The sequence below is a fragment of the Phoca vitulina genome, unplaced genomic scaffold (assembly GCF_004348235.1).
Source record: "Phoca vitulina isolate PV1807 unplaced genomic scaffold, GSC_HSeal_1.0 scaffold96, whole genome shotgun sequence".
Classification (NCBI taxonomy): domain Eukaryota; kingdom Metazoa; phylum Chordata; class Mammalia; order Carnivora; family Phocidae; genus Phoca; species Phoca vitulina.
Window position 1 is genome coordinate 2,492,215 of NW_022589799.1, and position 15,249 is coordinate 2,507,463.

A 15,249-nucleotide genomic window follows, 5' to 3' on the forward strand; every position below is an offset into this window, starting at 1 on the left:
CCTGGCCAGGAACTTCTGAAGTGTGTGTGCGCGCGCTGGAGAGCTGCCAGGCTGGCAAGAGCAGGTCAGGGCTGGGCGGTGCCTGGAGGGCCGCGCGAGCCCTTTGTCAATCTTGCTGGGACTGAGGAGGTACAAGGGGGAAAAATGGTGATTCTGTCTCATAACTGCTTGGGTACACCCCAGGACCTAGGGGAAATGAGGGGAAGGTTTAGTGTGTGGGGGTGGGGAGGTGGGCAGAAGTCCGGGGCAGGAGCAGGCAAAGGAGGTTCTCAGTCAATAAAAGAAAAACCAGACCAAAGTTCTTGTAGGTTGGAAAAAAGCACATGACGGTGGAGTTGGGAGTGTGGAGGGAAACTGGGGAATTAGACAGATTTGCTGTTGATTTGAATTAAGGTAGAAATTAGGGTTGGCCAAATTCCTCCTGAGGGATCTGGAAAGACAAGGCAGTAATGTGTCCTCACAGGTGCGTATTAGGAGGGGGTTAGTTTAAATCCGTTTACTGAGATGGGAAAGGGAAGAACTTAAAAGGGGAATCCTTTTCCTCTCAAGTTTTATTTCTTCTAAATAGCCATCTGTCATCTGTTCTGGTTCGAGAGGAGATTGCTGATTGCCCCGTATCTTTTCCTCATCCTTTTTGAGGGCTGAGCTCAGCTAAGTTAAGATTGTGATTTTTTTTAACGACTTTAATTTTATTTAAAAAAAAAAAAAGAAAAAGTTCCCTCAGGGGAAGGGAAGAGTGAGGAGAAGAGCAGCTGTGTGGGCTGAATCTTCTCCAGGTGATCCTTTGTAACTACTTAGCAATAACCACACAGTGGGGTGTGAGTGCACCCTGGGGGGCAGGAGCAGGACATACCTTTGGCCAGACTGTTTCAAACAAAACCAAAAACCATCCTCTGCTGCTGTGTTTCTGTAGAAAGCAACTTATTTTGACTATTTTTTTTTTTAAGGAAAAGAAACAAAACGACCCCAGTGAGCAAAAACATTTTAAAAAATGATTTTTTTTTTCTTCCTATGTAAGTGATTCTTTCTCCTTCCTCTCTACTTTTGGAGAATGAACTTAACATCCCGGCTTCTTTTGTTAAGCCATAGCTGACCTTAATCTGTGGTTAGTTTATTAAAATAAGAAAAAAAAATACTTTGTAAGAAGACATATTTTTGATAATAGGATTGATGTTGAAACACGGGGGTAGGGGTTAGGGGCAATTTATAAAAAGGTAGTTAGAGAAATATATTTTAGTGAACTGTAACCACAGATCACAGATTACTCCCAATGAGCTGATCTGTCTTTGGGTTTCCCCCTTTCCCTGACTCAGCCCTTTTCCCCAGAGGGTGGGAGTGGGCCTATGGACACAGAAGGGGGAGCTCCTTTGCATTTTGCACAAAGCACAAGTCTGGACAGCCTTTACTCTGGCCAGCACCATTTCTAAGAGCTTTAAACTGGAGGACCTATCCTGGGCCAATTTTCCTTTTTCTTTCTTTTTTTCTTTTTTTTTTTTTTCTGGGGAAAAAAAAAATCAACTATGCAATTGTATACACTCCTGGGTGCATATGAAGAAGGGGAATAAGTGTACTTAAGTGTCCAGAGTGTTAATCGGGGCTGTTTTTCTGTATGTGGATTTCTCTTTTGAGGTATGTACTCCTAACCCATCTCACGGAATGGCATCCCCACATTTGCTCTAAACCGGATGTGGGCTAGGGGTGTGTGTGTGTGTGTGTTGGGGACCTGTAATTGCCATATGTTGCTTCTGCCCAATCAGGAAAGTTGTCATCCCATGTCCCCCAAGACTGTCCTCTTCATTGGAACTGCTCAGAGTTTAGAAAGATTCCTCTTTCTTCAGCAGACTTGAAAGTCACTCATTTTTCAAATCTGATAGTCGATTTAATCATTTCATATGGCTATTAATTCTTAGGCTTTTATTTGAAAATAGAATGGTTTTCAGGAAGCACTGGGGTCAAAGGAGATAGATTCCATAGGAGGGGATGTACATATTTTTGGCCAGGGCTGGGACTAGTACAAGATGAGTACTCCCCTCGGTACAGAACTTTAAGGGGTACTGAAAAACTCAGTGATTAAGATAAATACCATGTTAATGCAGTATTTAAAATACAATACGGGAAAACTCCATGATGAATAAAATATCAAAATCTTAAAGAAGGATCCAATAAGACTGAGATTAAGGTGAGGGAAATAAGCTGAATTGAGCAAGTATGGGGTTGAATCCTGTCCTTACAATTTTGATACTTAGTTCATTGTGGATATTTTACATTGGTTTTGATGTTCAAAAAATACTGCATTAAGATAGTATGTTGGTTATTGAGTTTTGGGGCACCCCTTAAATTTTGTGCCCGAAGTGAGTGCCTTGCTCACCTCACCCTGTCTCTGGGGCTAGAACAGCACTGGTGAGACCATCACCTCGTGAGCTTCCATCCCCTAAGTGTGCCCACGCAACAGGTGGCTCCAGCTCACACCTGGCACAGCTCACCTAGCTTTCCCGGAGGCGCCCATCTCCAGCATAGGATTCTGGCCTGGACCGATAGGAATGGGAACAGACCAGGGGTTTTCCCAGAGAGTAAAGCCAGGAAAGTTTTAATTCTCCATTGGACTGCTGTGTTTGGATTTGATTTGTTATTAGATTCTAGCTAATACTTTTGTTTTTAAAAACTGAGGACAAATGAACAAAAACAGAAACCTTGTGTCATGTTTGTTTTTGTTTTGATTTATAAACTAACCAATCCCAATTTATTTGACCTCTTTTCAAATAAAAAAGGTAGAAATTCTGGGGGGTTGCTTAGGAGTGAATATGATAAAATAGGGCTTTATTTAGGCCCTGTAGCTTTTTATTCAGCAATAAATTATTTTTGTTTAATTTGGGAAGGTAACTATATATTGAGGCATTAAAAAAAAAAATTCTCCATTCTAAGGATGACGGGCCCTGAGTCAATGGATGTTTTTCAGTAGGGATGAGTAAAGACTGTTTTGCTTTATTCTTTGAGGGGGTTTTGTGGGATGGAGGGTGAAGGAATAATGCCTGGGAAATGAAAACAGACTCTGGTTGGTTTGTGGTATTTTGGGAAGATGAGGGGGTGGAAGAGGCAAGCCCATGCAGTTACTGTGCTGGGAGAGGGGAGGAGGGGGGACATGACGTGCACCCAAAATGAGCAAAAATTCCTTGGTTAAGGATGGGTATGTGGCTGAAGGGGGAGGCAGATCCTGTCACCCTGGCTGAGGGATGGGATCTCTCAGGCTTAAATAAGTGCACTTAGTTCCTTTAATCCAGGGCATTGGGGTACCTACTGAGGTTTTTATTGGAGAGGGAAATATTTGGGGTTCTTATTTTTCCCCTCTTAAGACAGTGCTACCCCTCCACCCTACATTGTCCACCCCAGCCTTGACGGAGCAAGTATACTATAGGATAGGTCTCCAAATTCCTACCTTAATCTGTGTCGTTTTATTGGGAGTTACAAGATTTAATCAAAAGTTTTTCCCTCATACTGGATCCTGTCAACAAAATAAAAAGATTATATCAAAACTTTTTTTTTTTTTTTAAAGATTCAGTCTCTTTATGGAGTGGGGATGGTGTGAAACTTGGTGCTACACAGGGCCTGGAGGGAAGTACTCTCCCTCTCTTCTTGGCTCGGTTTCTTCTCAAGCACAACTAAAGCTTACAGACCAATAAAACAAAAGTTAGCAATGACTTCATATCGTGTATTTGGGAAGTGATACAGAGGCAGAAAAAATGGAACTGGTTCCGAATGGTCTCCTTTCTAAACAGCCACACACATCCAAGGCTCCAGTCACATTTGTCTTTCCCATTAAGGCGCTTCAGTGATGACTGTCCCCTCAGACACCAGTCGTCTTCTTTCTCCAAGCAGTCAGTGCCCCAGGCACAGATGAGAAGACAGACTTGGAAGCCCCTTCCCCGCCTGGAATCACCTGCATCTCAGATTTTTCTAATTTCTTTTTCCCTCCAGGCCCTTCAACTGCAGATTCAGTGAGTCAGACAGGCACTCCTGTCTCTTTCACTTTGTCGATACCCAGCCTGCAGATAGCAGGGTGTTTTGCCCCTGTACTTTAAGTAGCTTAACAAAATATTTATTATGACCTCCTCATGTAGACTTTATCCATGCCACCGCCCTTCACTGGCCACGTGGGTTAGGGGGGTTAGGAAAGAGGAACGGAAGCTGGCTGACGGTAACCGGAGAGCAGTGGGGTGTGGGGAGGACGTTGGCCTCTTTCTGTGCTTATAACTGGATCTGTGACTCATCTTGTGAGTCACTCAGCTCCACCCCCCTCCTCCAGCTGCCCCTCCCAGCGGCCTTCACTCTTGGCACAAACCTGCAACCAGACCAGGATTCTGAAAATGGAAAAATCTGATACAGCCCCTTGCTTCTGCATCCTTCCTTTCATCCACTAAAACCTCCACTGGTAGGGGGGTTACTGAGAGGTACCCTTTTACTTAGCCCTTGGCTGTTGCCCCTTTGCATTCTCGTGCTCAGCCAAGTCATCCACTTTTTTCTGCCTTCCACCTCCCCCCATTCCCCTGATGTTTTTTTTCCTCCAGTTTGGATTCCTCTGCTGCTGCTATACCTCAAAATATTAAGAATAGAATGAGGCTCTTGAATGAAGGGTAGTGGGGAGAGGGAAAATGGAGAATGGGATTTTAAAATTGTGGAACACAGCTCTTCCTACTGCAAGAGACCTTGGGAAGTATTTCTTCCCCCAAGAGATTGAGGCCCATGGAAAGTAGGTGGGGTTGGGGGTGCTTGGGAACTTTTAGGACTTCTAGAATAAGGCTTCTGGGCCACCTTCCTAGCAGGTGTATGCCTCTTTGTTCCAAATTAACTTCCTGTCTCACAATATCTTCATTATTTCCACAATATCAGCCAAGACAGGGAACTTTTACAGCCGAGGCCGGAAGGGTGTGTGTGCTGAGGGGAGGAGAGAGTTGAGTGTCACTTTGGAAAACTGGGGCCCCCACTTAAGGTCTGCTGCCTCTGTACAGACTCAAAATCAATAAAATAGCAGCTCATTAACCCTTATTTTGTATTTCATTTCCCGTCTTTTTCGCATCTAAATGCAGACTTTTGCTTCCTACCCAGGCGCCAGTTCCTTTATTTCCCTCCTAGGGTCCTCCCCACCCACCTCTGCTCTGCTCCTCAGGTTGCAGGGGGGATGGTGGGGGATGGGGCTGTTGAACTGATAGAGGTTTCCAGCCCTCAGCTTTGAAGGTCCTGAACATGAATCATTAATTTGGAGATCTGGTGTCTGGGTTGGAGGGAGGGGTCATGTACCTGGAATGGGCTCTGGTTTCCCACTGGTTGTGTGTGTGTGTGTGTGTGTGTGTGTGTGTGTGTGTGTGTGGTGTGTCGGATTAAGTGGTAAGATCTCTTCCTTGGGCCTCCCTCCACTTGCACATAAACACACCTGACTTGTCTGTATCCCAGAGATATTTCAATTTCTCTCCCCAGTGTTCTCAGGGCACCCTCCACATGAGGTATGTTTCATGCTCTCTGGAGAACGATGTACAAAATGCTTTTAACTCCCCTCCCTCATTTCTTGGGCCTCCCCAGGCAAAAATCCCCTGAGGCCCAATTTCCTACTACTTTTGTCAGGTGTGTCAGGGGAGGCCGCAAGGAAGCCTGAACTGCTTTTGCATTCCTCCCACCACACCACCCTCTTTAAGAAGACAAAAAAACGGAGCCCAAATTATTCCGGGTTAATACTCGGTATTACTGTTCCCTCAAATAATTTCCAGTGCTTGTGAACAGAAAGAGCATAGGATCTGGGATTGTGGAAAGAATCTGGGTACTTTTTTTCCCGTTACCCATTTTTTCCTCACCTTTTCCAGGCTCCTCCACTTTTTCAAAACTGTGTGTATTCCCCTTTAAGGGGCTGGGCATCTCTCCCGCCCTCTCCAGAGTCGACTGAAGTTTCCGAGGAGCCTCCTCTAGCTGGGTTGGACACACCTTTCAAAAGACCCCTAATCGTGCTCCGTGCACCTCAAACGCTCCTTTCCCTGGTGCTGTCCCCTGCCCCTCTCCCTGACTTCCCTCTTCTCAACTACAAGATTCAGCCTCTCCCTAAGGGGCTTGAGCATCCTCAAAGTTTCCCACCCTTCACTGCTCCGTCCCCGGATGGAGCCAGAGAAATGTGGTGGGGGGGTCGGGGCCAGAGTTTCAACATCGCCCCCCAGAAGGCGGAGCCAGACATGGGGGTAAGGAGAGGAGACGGGCTTGGGAGGGAAGGGCACCGTGGGCCCGAGGGTGTGAATAAGGAGGATAGGATATGAAGATAAAAGAGGGGCTAGGAAAGGAGCTCGAAGAGGAGGAGGGTGTGTCCCATACCAACTTTGCTTGATGGAGCTTGGTCTGTCTTTTTCACAGTCTCAAGTTCATTGTCTCATTATCCATTAACCAGCCCCTCCCTTTACTGTCTGCCAACTGGGTCCTAAGCTCCCACAGCTGCTGATCTCAGTTTCCCCTGAGAGTCTGAGTGTAGGCCTCCAATGGTGGCTGCTGAGGTAATCCCAGACCCGGGGGTTGGAGAGGCCTGGGGATTAACCCTACACCCTTCACAGCTCTCTGGACCGAAGTCTGTCCAGAGGACTGGGATGCTGGAGTCCAGGAGTTGTCAGCTTGGCAGTCACCTGGCCTCAGGATGCCTCCCAGGTAATAACTTCCCTTCCAATACTTCCAATCTCCAAAGACTCTTCCAAATTTCATCCTGCTCAAACTTTGCTTCAAACCTCACCAAAGATACCTCTGTATTCCTCTACTTGCTTAAAGTGCTTCTGTCTGAGGCTTGCTCTCTTCTCTGTCAGAGCTGGCTAGGAGCCTGGACCTTGATGGTCCCTGTTTTCCGGACTCTCTTACTTCCTTTTCTCATTTACTTATTCAAGAGGTGTTTGAGTACCTACTCTGTGCCAGGCACTGTTTTAAGCTCTAGAGTAAAAGAATACAAATGATCTCCTGCTAAGCTTTTGTTCTAGTGGAGCTGGGGGAGGATCTTAATCTTCCCTCTTTACATCCTCCTGTCACCTACACCTACACCCTCAGAGGAGTAGGTGTATACCAGTGTGGGTGACACTGGGAATAGTCATAACCTGGCTTTCTGCCTTCCCCTGTAGGGGAGCAGATCCTAGCATGGGCCCCAGGGGTGAGGAAGGGGCTGGAACCTGAATTGCCTGGAACCCTGATCTGCACCAACTTGAGGGTCACCTTCCAGCCCTGTGGATGGCAACGGAGTCAGGTGAGATGGTGAGGGCAATGGAAAGGACAGTTAGTGAGAAATGTATTGGGGAGACTAGAAGGATTTAGACAAGTGAGACAGGGAGAGTTATGCTTAAGGGGTTGTCAGGATTATCTCCAGTGAGGTTAGAGATTGCCAAGGTAGGACAATGAGCAAGATTTCAGATGTCTTTAGCATCAGTCATGTGCTTCCTCTAGGAGACTCCCCTGAGCAGTGAATATGATTTTGTCCTGGTCAACATTGGGCGATTAGAGGCTGGTGAGTGGTGGTGGTGGGGGGGGCGGTGTGAGGTGTTGGTGAAGGGGCTTACCGGGGGCTCACCCTTCCTCATCCTTCCTCTATTCTCAGAGGGCAGCAGGGATGGAGTGGGATGGGCTGGAAGACTTCCTTGTAAAGGGACCTTGATCCATGGCTGCACTGCTTTCTAACTCTTGCCTTCAGTGAGTGGCCTGTCCAGAGTCCAGCTCCTCCGTCCAGGGTCCCCACTTAAATTTACCCCTGAGGAGATTCTCATTCATGGCCGAGACTTCCGGCTGCTCAGAGTTGCTTTTGAGGCTGGAGGACTAGAGCCTCAGGCCTTTCAGGTAAGAGGCCTTCAACTCAAAGATGACTCCTCCCCTTAGAGCCTTAGGATCCTTTCCTTAGCATTCCTACTACTCCCCGATCTCCTAGGACCCCTCTCATCCTTCTGTCTGCTTCTCTCCTCAAGGAGAGGCTAAAAGGCTGGGATAAAGGATAGTATAATGAGAGTAAGGGGCCTGAATTCTAGCCTGGCACTGCCGATTATCAGGAGTGTGACAGCAGGCAAGTTTCTTCCTTTGAGAAACAGGGAGGGCTGGATGATTCTTCCTCGCAGAATTGACATTCTGTGATTCTGTGATTCTGTGGTTCTGGATATGATCTCCTGACCCCAGTTCCCACCACCTGTGGAAGCTCCCTTCCTTAGGGACTGTCTTCTCTGTTCTCTGTTGGTGGCAAAGACAGTTGAACAACACATGGGTCCCATGTCCTCCTCTTCACTTTTTCAGTCTGAGCCAAAAGGCTGGGATGCCCTCTCCTCCACAGGTGACCATGGCCATTGTCCGAGCCAGAGCTCAGAGCAGTCAAGCCCAACAGTATGCAGGGATATCCCTGAGCAAGGCTGGTGAGTGACGGTGCTTTAGGGTAGGGAAAGGGTAAAGAATCTGGAAGAGCAGAGGCTGGCTGAAGACAGTAGAGCTGAGACGCTCTCTCTGGTTCCTCTTCCTTCTTTTCTGTGCTTCATTCCTGCCCTAGGCCAGAGTTCAGGGTCCAGAAAACCACCTGTTCCCCTCTTGGAGACATCAGAAGACTGGGAGACTGAGCGGAAAAAGCAGGGGGCCGGGGGCTGGAGGGTCAGCCCTGTCAATGAGAGGTTCGACGTAGCCACCAGGTGATCCCTCAGTCCACCCCAACCCCCGCTGCCCTCCCAATCTTCCCACAGTTCTCAGATCCTCTAAAGCGAAGACTGCCCACAAACTCTAGTCTCTTACGGTATCCACAAAGCTATCCCCCTTACTGCCTAGATCTCTAAACCTGAGGTCCCTTGAAATAATTCCCTCCCAAGTGACTTCCTTGTAATGACAGGTCTGCATTATAATGAGTTCACTGAGCCAAGCTGTGACTGTTAACTCTCAATTTCACAGCCTCCCCCGTTACTTCTGGGTCCCTAAGCGAACTTTGGACAGTGAGGTCAGGAGAGCATTTGGCCACTTCCATCAGGGCCGTGGACCGGTCAGTGTGGGGGCCAGGGTGATGGTTGGGGATTAGATGGTTATGGGAGGTCAGGGGGGGTCATTGCGGAGGGAGATCAGGGTGGGGGCAGGATAGGGTGGGGCTAGCAGGTTCTCCCACGGTGATCCTAACGTCCCACCATCCGAAGCGCCTGTCCTGGCATCACCCTGGGGGCAGTGATCTTCTCCGCTGTGGTGGCTTCTATACAGCCAGCGACCCTAACAAGGAGGATATCAGGTGAGGGGAGGTTTGATGAGTAGACTCAAGGGTTGGAGGTTCAGGACAGACTTGTTCCCTTACCTTGGGACTTCTTCCCCTCCAGAGCAGTGGAGTCGATGCTCCAGGCTGGGCATTCGGATATTGTCCTGGTGGACACTGTGGATGAGCTGCCTAGTCTTACAGATGTCCAACTTGCCCACTTGAAGCTGAGGGCCCTCTGCCTGCCTGGTGAGATAACCTCTGACCCCTACCCCCACCCCTAGGTCTGCTCACCCTAACCTGGTTTACCCTTTTGCCTGTTACAGTATGACTAACCCTTCAGGCCAAAGATCCACAGTTTTCTATTCAACTCCCATCTCCCACAGACTCACTGATTTCCTGTCTTCCTGTCCCCAGTGTATTCTTTTTTTTTTTTTAAACAGCTTTATTGAGATATAATTTACATACCATAAAATCCACCCTTCACCCATCTTAAGTGTTCAGTGAATTTTATTACATTTACAAGGTTGACAACTGTCACTGCAATTATAATTGTAGTAACCTCATGACCATTTACAGTTACTGTTCATTTCTATCCCCAGTCCTGGGTAACCACTACCCAACTTATTCTTAACCCTCAGGCTGCAGACCCTGAATCACGAATCCTGAGTTCTCCTGATCTCTTTGTCCTTCTTTTTTTTTTTTTTTTAATTTTTTTATTGTTATGTTAATCCCCATACATTACATCATTAGTTTTAGATATAGTGTTCCATGATTCATTGTTTGTGCATAACACCCAGTGCTCCATGCAGAACATGCCCTCCTCAATACCCATCACCAGGCTAACCCATCCTCCCAACCCCCTCCCCTCTAGAACCCTCAGTTTGTTTTTCAGAGTCCATTGTCTCTCATGGTTCTTCTCCCCCTCCGATTTCCCCCCCTTCATTCTTCCCCTCCTGCTACATTCTTCTTCTTCTTTTTTTCTTTCTTAACATATATTGCATTATTTGTTTCAGAGGTACAGATCTGAGATTCAACAGTCTTGCACAATTCACAGCGCTTACCAGAACACATACCCTCCCCAGTGTCCATCACCCAGTCACCCCGTCCCTCCCACCCCTCTCTTTGTCCTTCTGACCCCTCTACTCTCTCTCAGATTCATCTGCAGCTGAGGAGAAATGGCTCTCAGCCCTGGAAGGAACACGATGGTTGGATTATGTCAGGTACTCCCTCATTTTCTAGCTATGATTTATATAATTCAACCCTCCCCAACCTTCTGTTAACTTGAATTCCTAAATAGCCTTCCATTAACTCTTCTCTTTGGTTTCCCAAGAAGACTCTTATTTGCTGCTCCTTAGAAGGAGAATGGGCAGAACTTTGGAGTCTGCCTCTTTTCCATTCCATGACCCATTACTCCCTTCTTCCAGGCTTATCATTCTTCTCTCCTCTTCCTCATCTGCCCCCGCAGGTCTTGTCTTCGAAAGGCCAGTGACATCTCAGTCTTAGTGACATCCAGGGTTCGCTCTGTAGTACTCCAAGGTGAGTTTCTTGGGTTAACCTACTCCCTTCCTTCCTTTTTCCTTTACCCACCCAACTGGGAGGAAGATCTGTAAGTCTTCCTTGTCCCCGTCTAGTACTAGGATCCTCCTCTCCTATAACTAGGAACTACCCATGGGCCCCACTCATCCTTCAGTGCTACCCCTGCCTCCCAGTAGTAGTAGTACTACTACTAGCTGTAGTGTTACTACAGCTTGTGGTCCCTAACAGCAGGGTTCTTCGCCTTCTGTTCCCATCCTTCCATCAATAGATGGTGACTGGGTTGGAGTGGGAAGAACAGTGTGGAAGCTGGGTTGAGATTTATGATTCTGCCTCCTACACGTGAAGCTGGGTATTTCTATCCAGGTGGAGTCTGTGAACTGAATCATTCAAGGTCTTTATTTTCTTTTCACTTCTATTTGCCCTCTCAATCCTACCTAACCAAAACTTTTCTCCTCTGTGTCCCTCTCTTCTTCTTGCCACGTTTCCTTTTCCCATTTTCTTCTGCCCTAGTTTCTTGGCCCCTCCTTCTTTGTCCCTTCTCCCTCTTTGTCACCCAGAGCGCGGTGATCGTGATTTCAATGGCCTCCTCTCTTCACTCGTCCAACTGCTTTCAGCCCCTGAAGCCCGAACACTGCTTGGCTTCCAATCACTAGTGCAGCGAGAGTGGGTGGCAGCTGGACATCCCTTCCTGACCCGACTTGGGGTAACTGGAGCCAGTGAAGAGGTAAGATCATTTTGGGAGGGTATTGGGGGAAGATTACTAAAGATGTAAGGGGATGAGAAAACTATATAGTATAATCCACTGGAAGTAAAATTGGGTTAGAAGGATCCTGAGATTAGGTTAGGTTTGAAGGGAGACCTAGATGAATGAGGCACCACAACCCCCTACTACCCTCAATCCAGATTTCCATTCCCTGACCTTAGTGGCCCTGTTGGCTGTGTCCCTTGTCCCCCATCATTTTGTCATCCTCCCCCTTTAGGTGCCTTCTAACCTCTCACTTTGCCTCTTCTCAGGCTCCAGTGTTTCTCCTCTTCCTTGATTGTGTCTGGCAGCTCCTCCAGCAGTTTCCAGCTGAGTTTGAATTCTCAGAGTTTTTCCTTCTTGCTCTTCATGACAGTGCCAGGGTTCCTGACACTCTCACATTCTTGAGAGATACTCCCTGGGAGCGTGGAAAGCAGAGTGGACAGGTCAGTGACTTCCATTTTTGAGCTGCCTTTTCTTCTCCTTGAGAAATACCCTCTGAAGTTTAGTGTTGATTTATGGAAAGTGAGGTCTGTGGGTGGGGAAGGGGGAGGTTGGTGCTCATTCTCATGACTGGACTTTCACCCTACATCTGATTCCCAGAGGAAGAGGTGAGCTTTTCACAATTTCTCTCCAGACTTGGGAAAAGGATTACTTTTTTGTTTGTTTAACCACCCTTTTTCTTGTTTCCTCTGTCCAGTTCAACTCCTATACACAAATCTATACCGCAGGGTACTCCCAACTCCCTGCTGGGAACTCCGTTAACCCACAGCTGTCTGTCTGGGACTGGGATTTACGCTACAACAGTGAACAGATACTACAATTCCATAACCCTGGCTATGACCCGGAACACTGCCCAGATTCCTGGCTCCCTAGACAGCAGGTGAGGTGTCTTCCTAAGTTCCTTTGACTTTCTCACAGGCTCATTCTACTAGATAGGGAGAAGTAGAAAGACACGGTGTCTTGAGTTCCCCAGGGAAAACTGCCCCACACTTCTGTAGCTGTCACTTAGAGTCTCTGACCGTCCCCAGGAAGGCAGAAATCCTAGAATAGCACAGAGGATTGTCCTCATCTTTATTAGTTTTTCTATCTCTTACACACATTTTTTTTTTTTAAGATTTATTACTTATTTTAGAGAAAGAGAGCATGTGAATGTCGGTTTGGGGTGGGGGGGAGAGAATCTCAAGCTGACCCCCATTGAGCGAGCGCAGAGCCCGATATGGGTCTGGATCTCACAACCCTGAGATCATGACCTGAGCTGAAATCAAGAGTTGGATGCTTAACTGACTGAGCCACCTAGGCAACCCCTTTCTTACACACATTTTATAAGTTTCCCTAAAATTGACTTTAATCAGACCTGAGGCCTAGTTTGAAGCCTAATGAGTAGAGAAAGAGTTCTCAGGGGGAGTCCTGTAGTTTGGTCACTAATGCAGTGTGAGTAGGTGGCAGGTAGACATTCCTTCCTGACGCAGTTTGGTGAAAGTGGGGTCATCTGGTTTCTAGGTTGCCAGTTGATTTTGCTTTTCCCTTTAGCCAAACTTCATGGTTCCTGGACCCCCCAGTTCTGTGTGGCTCTTCTCCAGAGGGGCTCTGACGCCCCTGAATCAGCTCTGTCCTTGGCGGGACAGTCCCTCCCTGCTGGCAGTCTCTTCTCGTTGGCTCCCTCGACCTGCTATTTCCGCTGAAAGCCTGGCTGATCAGGAGTGGGGGCTCCCCTCACACTGGGGAGCTTGCCCTTTACCCCCAGGGTTGCTGCTGCCTGGGTATCTGGGACCCCAGATCAGGCTGTGGAGACGCTGCTACCTGAGGGGAAGGCCTGAGGTCCAGGTAAGGAGGGAAGACAGGAATAGGAGTGGGAAAAGGGGCCTGACTGCTAAGCCAAATGTTCTGGGAGAAACCAGATGTTTTTAGGAGCTGTAAAAGCAAGGGGCTGGGGGGACTGAGGAGTGAACTACCATTCCTGTTGTTATCAGAGTGGGTAAGTTTGGGAGTGTGTGTGTATGTATGGGAAAGACTGCTTGTGGTTCAGATCAAGTAGAACCTAGGGCATAGTTGGAGGAGGAAAGAGAATTAAAGATGCCAGAGGTGATGGGAACTAGACTTATCATGGGGATCACTTTGTAAGGTATACAAAGATCAACTTTTTTGTATAAAATTGTATAAAAGTATAATTTTATAAAAGTATAAAAAAACACTAGGATGTGCACCTGAAACTAACAGGATATTATATGTCAATTATAATAGTAATAATAACTTAAAAAGATACCAGAAGTAATGGACAGATCTCAAAAACAGGGAGCTAGAGCTGTAATAATACTCCTCTCTGCCTTTCTTCACCCCCTCCCCAGAAAGGCCTCTCAGCTCCCACAGTCTCTGGCCTCCAGGATGAGCTATCCCATCTTCAGGAGCTTTTAAGGAAATGGACACCAAGAATATCTCCTGAGGATCATTCCGAGAAAAGAGATCCAAATACCATTGTCTCCCAATCCCGTTGAAATTGTTGTCTTTTTTATGGGCACGGCAGAGGGTGATCTGGGGTGAGGGAGGGTTCTTTTTAATCCTCCAATTTTTCTTATCTGTTCTTGCTGTCTCAGCTTTTGACACTCCAGCCCTCAACAAGCTCACTGACCTGGCTTTCTGTTGCAGATGGGTGGTGCTAACCTTCTCCTAGTTGCCCTGTCCAGTTCCGTTCTTCGAGATAGGTTTCTTAGGATTTCAGGAATTAAGAAACAAAAGCAATCCAGAATACGATTACCTTTGGTTTTTTTCAGGGCAATTCTATCCCTTTGGATATCGAGCTGTTAGAATTGTGAGACGAGAGATGCTGTTCATCAGTTCTAACAAGATGGCCTACAGAACTCATTCTCACCTCCTCTTGCTGCTTCTGTAATTCCAGTTTCTGTTTCTTCCCTTTAGTTTTCTATGGGTATGCAGTGGGTATGGGAGGCAGCCTGTCTCTGCCAATTGTATATTTTGTAGTAACATTTCTATTTAAGGAGTTCATTAAAAAACAGTATTTATACACGGTGCTGGCATTATCACTTGTGTCTGAATAAAAGATCCTAGGTTAAGAAATTGATGGGTATGAACCGGAAGAGGATGGGACCCACCATTTTACTGTTAAGGAAATATGGGGCTAGGTCAGGCCAAGTCCACATGCAACTTTTTAGAGAAGATGGGGCAAAGAGCATACCAAGACATTGTTGCTGGGCCCGAGGTGTTCTGGCGGTTGAAACTGAGGCCTCTGGACTCCAACGTCAACCACCCCTCGGCTTTGGCCACACTTCATCTCTGGGTCTCAGGTTTCCATCACCCCCCATACAATAGGACTAGGTGAGCTTGGACGTCACCCCAGCTCAGACGTTCCGCAAACCTCTCCCCTGAGGAAAAACGAAACGCCTGAAGCCCAGGGTGGGGCCGAGGCCGCAGCTGCCCAAAGGCGGCGGGCCAGGGTGACGGCTCCCTCCGTGACCTAAGACAGCCGAATCCTTAGGATGGGGGGGGCTTCCTCAGCACACCCTTATCCGGGGAACAAAAGAAGGATCGTTTGCCAACAAAATATTTTTAAAAAGTCAAGTTTTGTTCTTTTAGCTTCCGAATTTACATTTTTGGGAGCACTGTGATCCTTTAACGCCTAGCACTGCCTTAAGAAGGTCTGGGAATTTCCATTCCGCCTTCCTCGCTTTGATCGCTCGCAATGGCCACTCCGCACAGGACCAAGAGGCGGAGAACCGGGTCCCACGCGTCGCGTCTTCTCCACAGTTTCTAA

The 15,249-nt window shown here is 47.4% G+C and overlaps 1 protein-coding gene across 5 annotated transcripts; it reads left to right on the forward strand.

Moving 5' to 3' along the window:
- Positions 1 to 5,826: 5,826 nt before the first annotated feature.
- MTMR11 (myotubularin related protein 11) lies at positions 5,827 to 15,244 on the forward strand. 5 transcript variants are annotated; one of them, XM_032397121.1, is made up of 17 exons: positions 5,827 to 6,215; positions 6,579 to 6,669; positions 7,128 to 7,249; positions 7,447 to 7,507; positions 7,691 to 7,833; positions 8,315 to 8,393; positions 8,525 to 8,660; positions 8,914 to 9,001; positions 9,150 to 9,238; positions 9,324 to 9,448; positions 10,356 to 10,422; positions 10,668 to 10,738; positions 11,296 to 11,462; positions 11,753 to 11,926; positions 12,181 to 12,363; positions 13,014 to 13,307; positions 13,829 to 15,244. In XM_032397121.1, exons 1-17 carry the CDS (start codon positions 6,150 to 6,152, stop codon positions 13,973 to 13,975), a joined length of 2,103 nt encoding a protein of 700 aa, XP_032253012.1. In that variant the 5' UTR covers positions 5,827 to 6,149; the 3' UTR covers positions 13,976 to 15,244. The 5 variants fall into 5 exon arrangements, with proteins under 5 accessions (XP_032253012.1, XP_032253011.1, XP_032253013.1 ...); XM_032397120.1 differs by having other exon boundaries at positions 5,959 to 6,215; positions 11,353 to 11,462; XM_032397122.1 differs by having other exon boundaries at positions 5,959 to 6,215; positions 14,252 to 14,764.
- Positions 15,245 to 15,249: the final 5 nt, after the last annotated feature.

Excerpts from the sequence above, each read along its gene's own strand:
- MTMR11 (XM_032397121.1), top strand. The coding sequence starts at position 6,150 with ATGTGGTGGGGGGGTCGGGGCCAGAGTTTCAACATCGCCCCCCAGAAG. Across the intron at positions 6,670-7,127 it reads GGCCTCAGGATGCCTCCCAG|GGGAGCAGATCCTAGCATGG; the intron begins GTAATAACTTCC and ends CTTCCCCTGTAG. Across the intron at positions 9,239-9,323 it reads CCTAACAAGGAGGATATCAG|AGCAGTGGAGTCGATGCTCC; the intron begins GTGAGGGGAGGT and ends CTTCCCCTCCAG.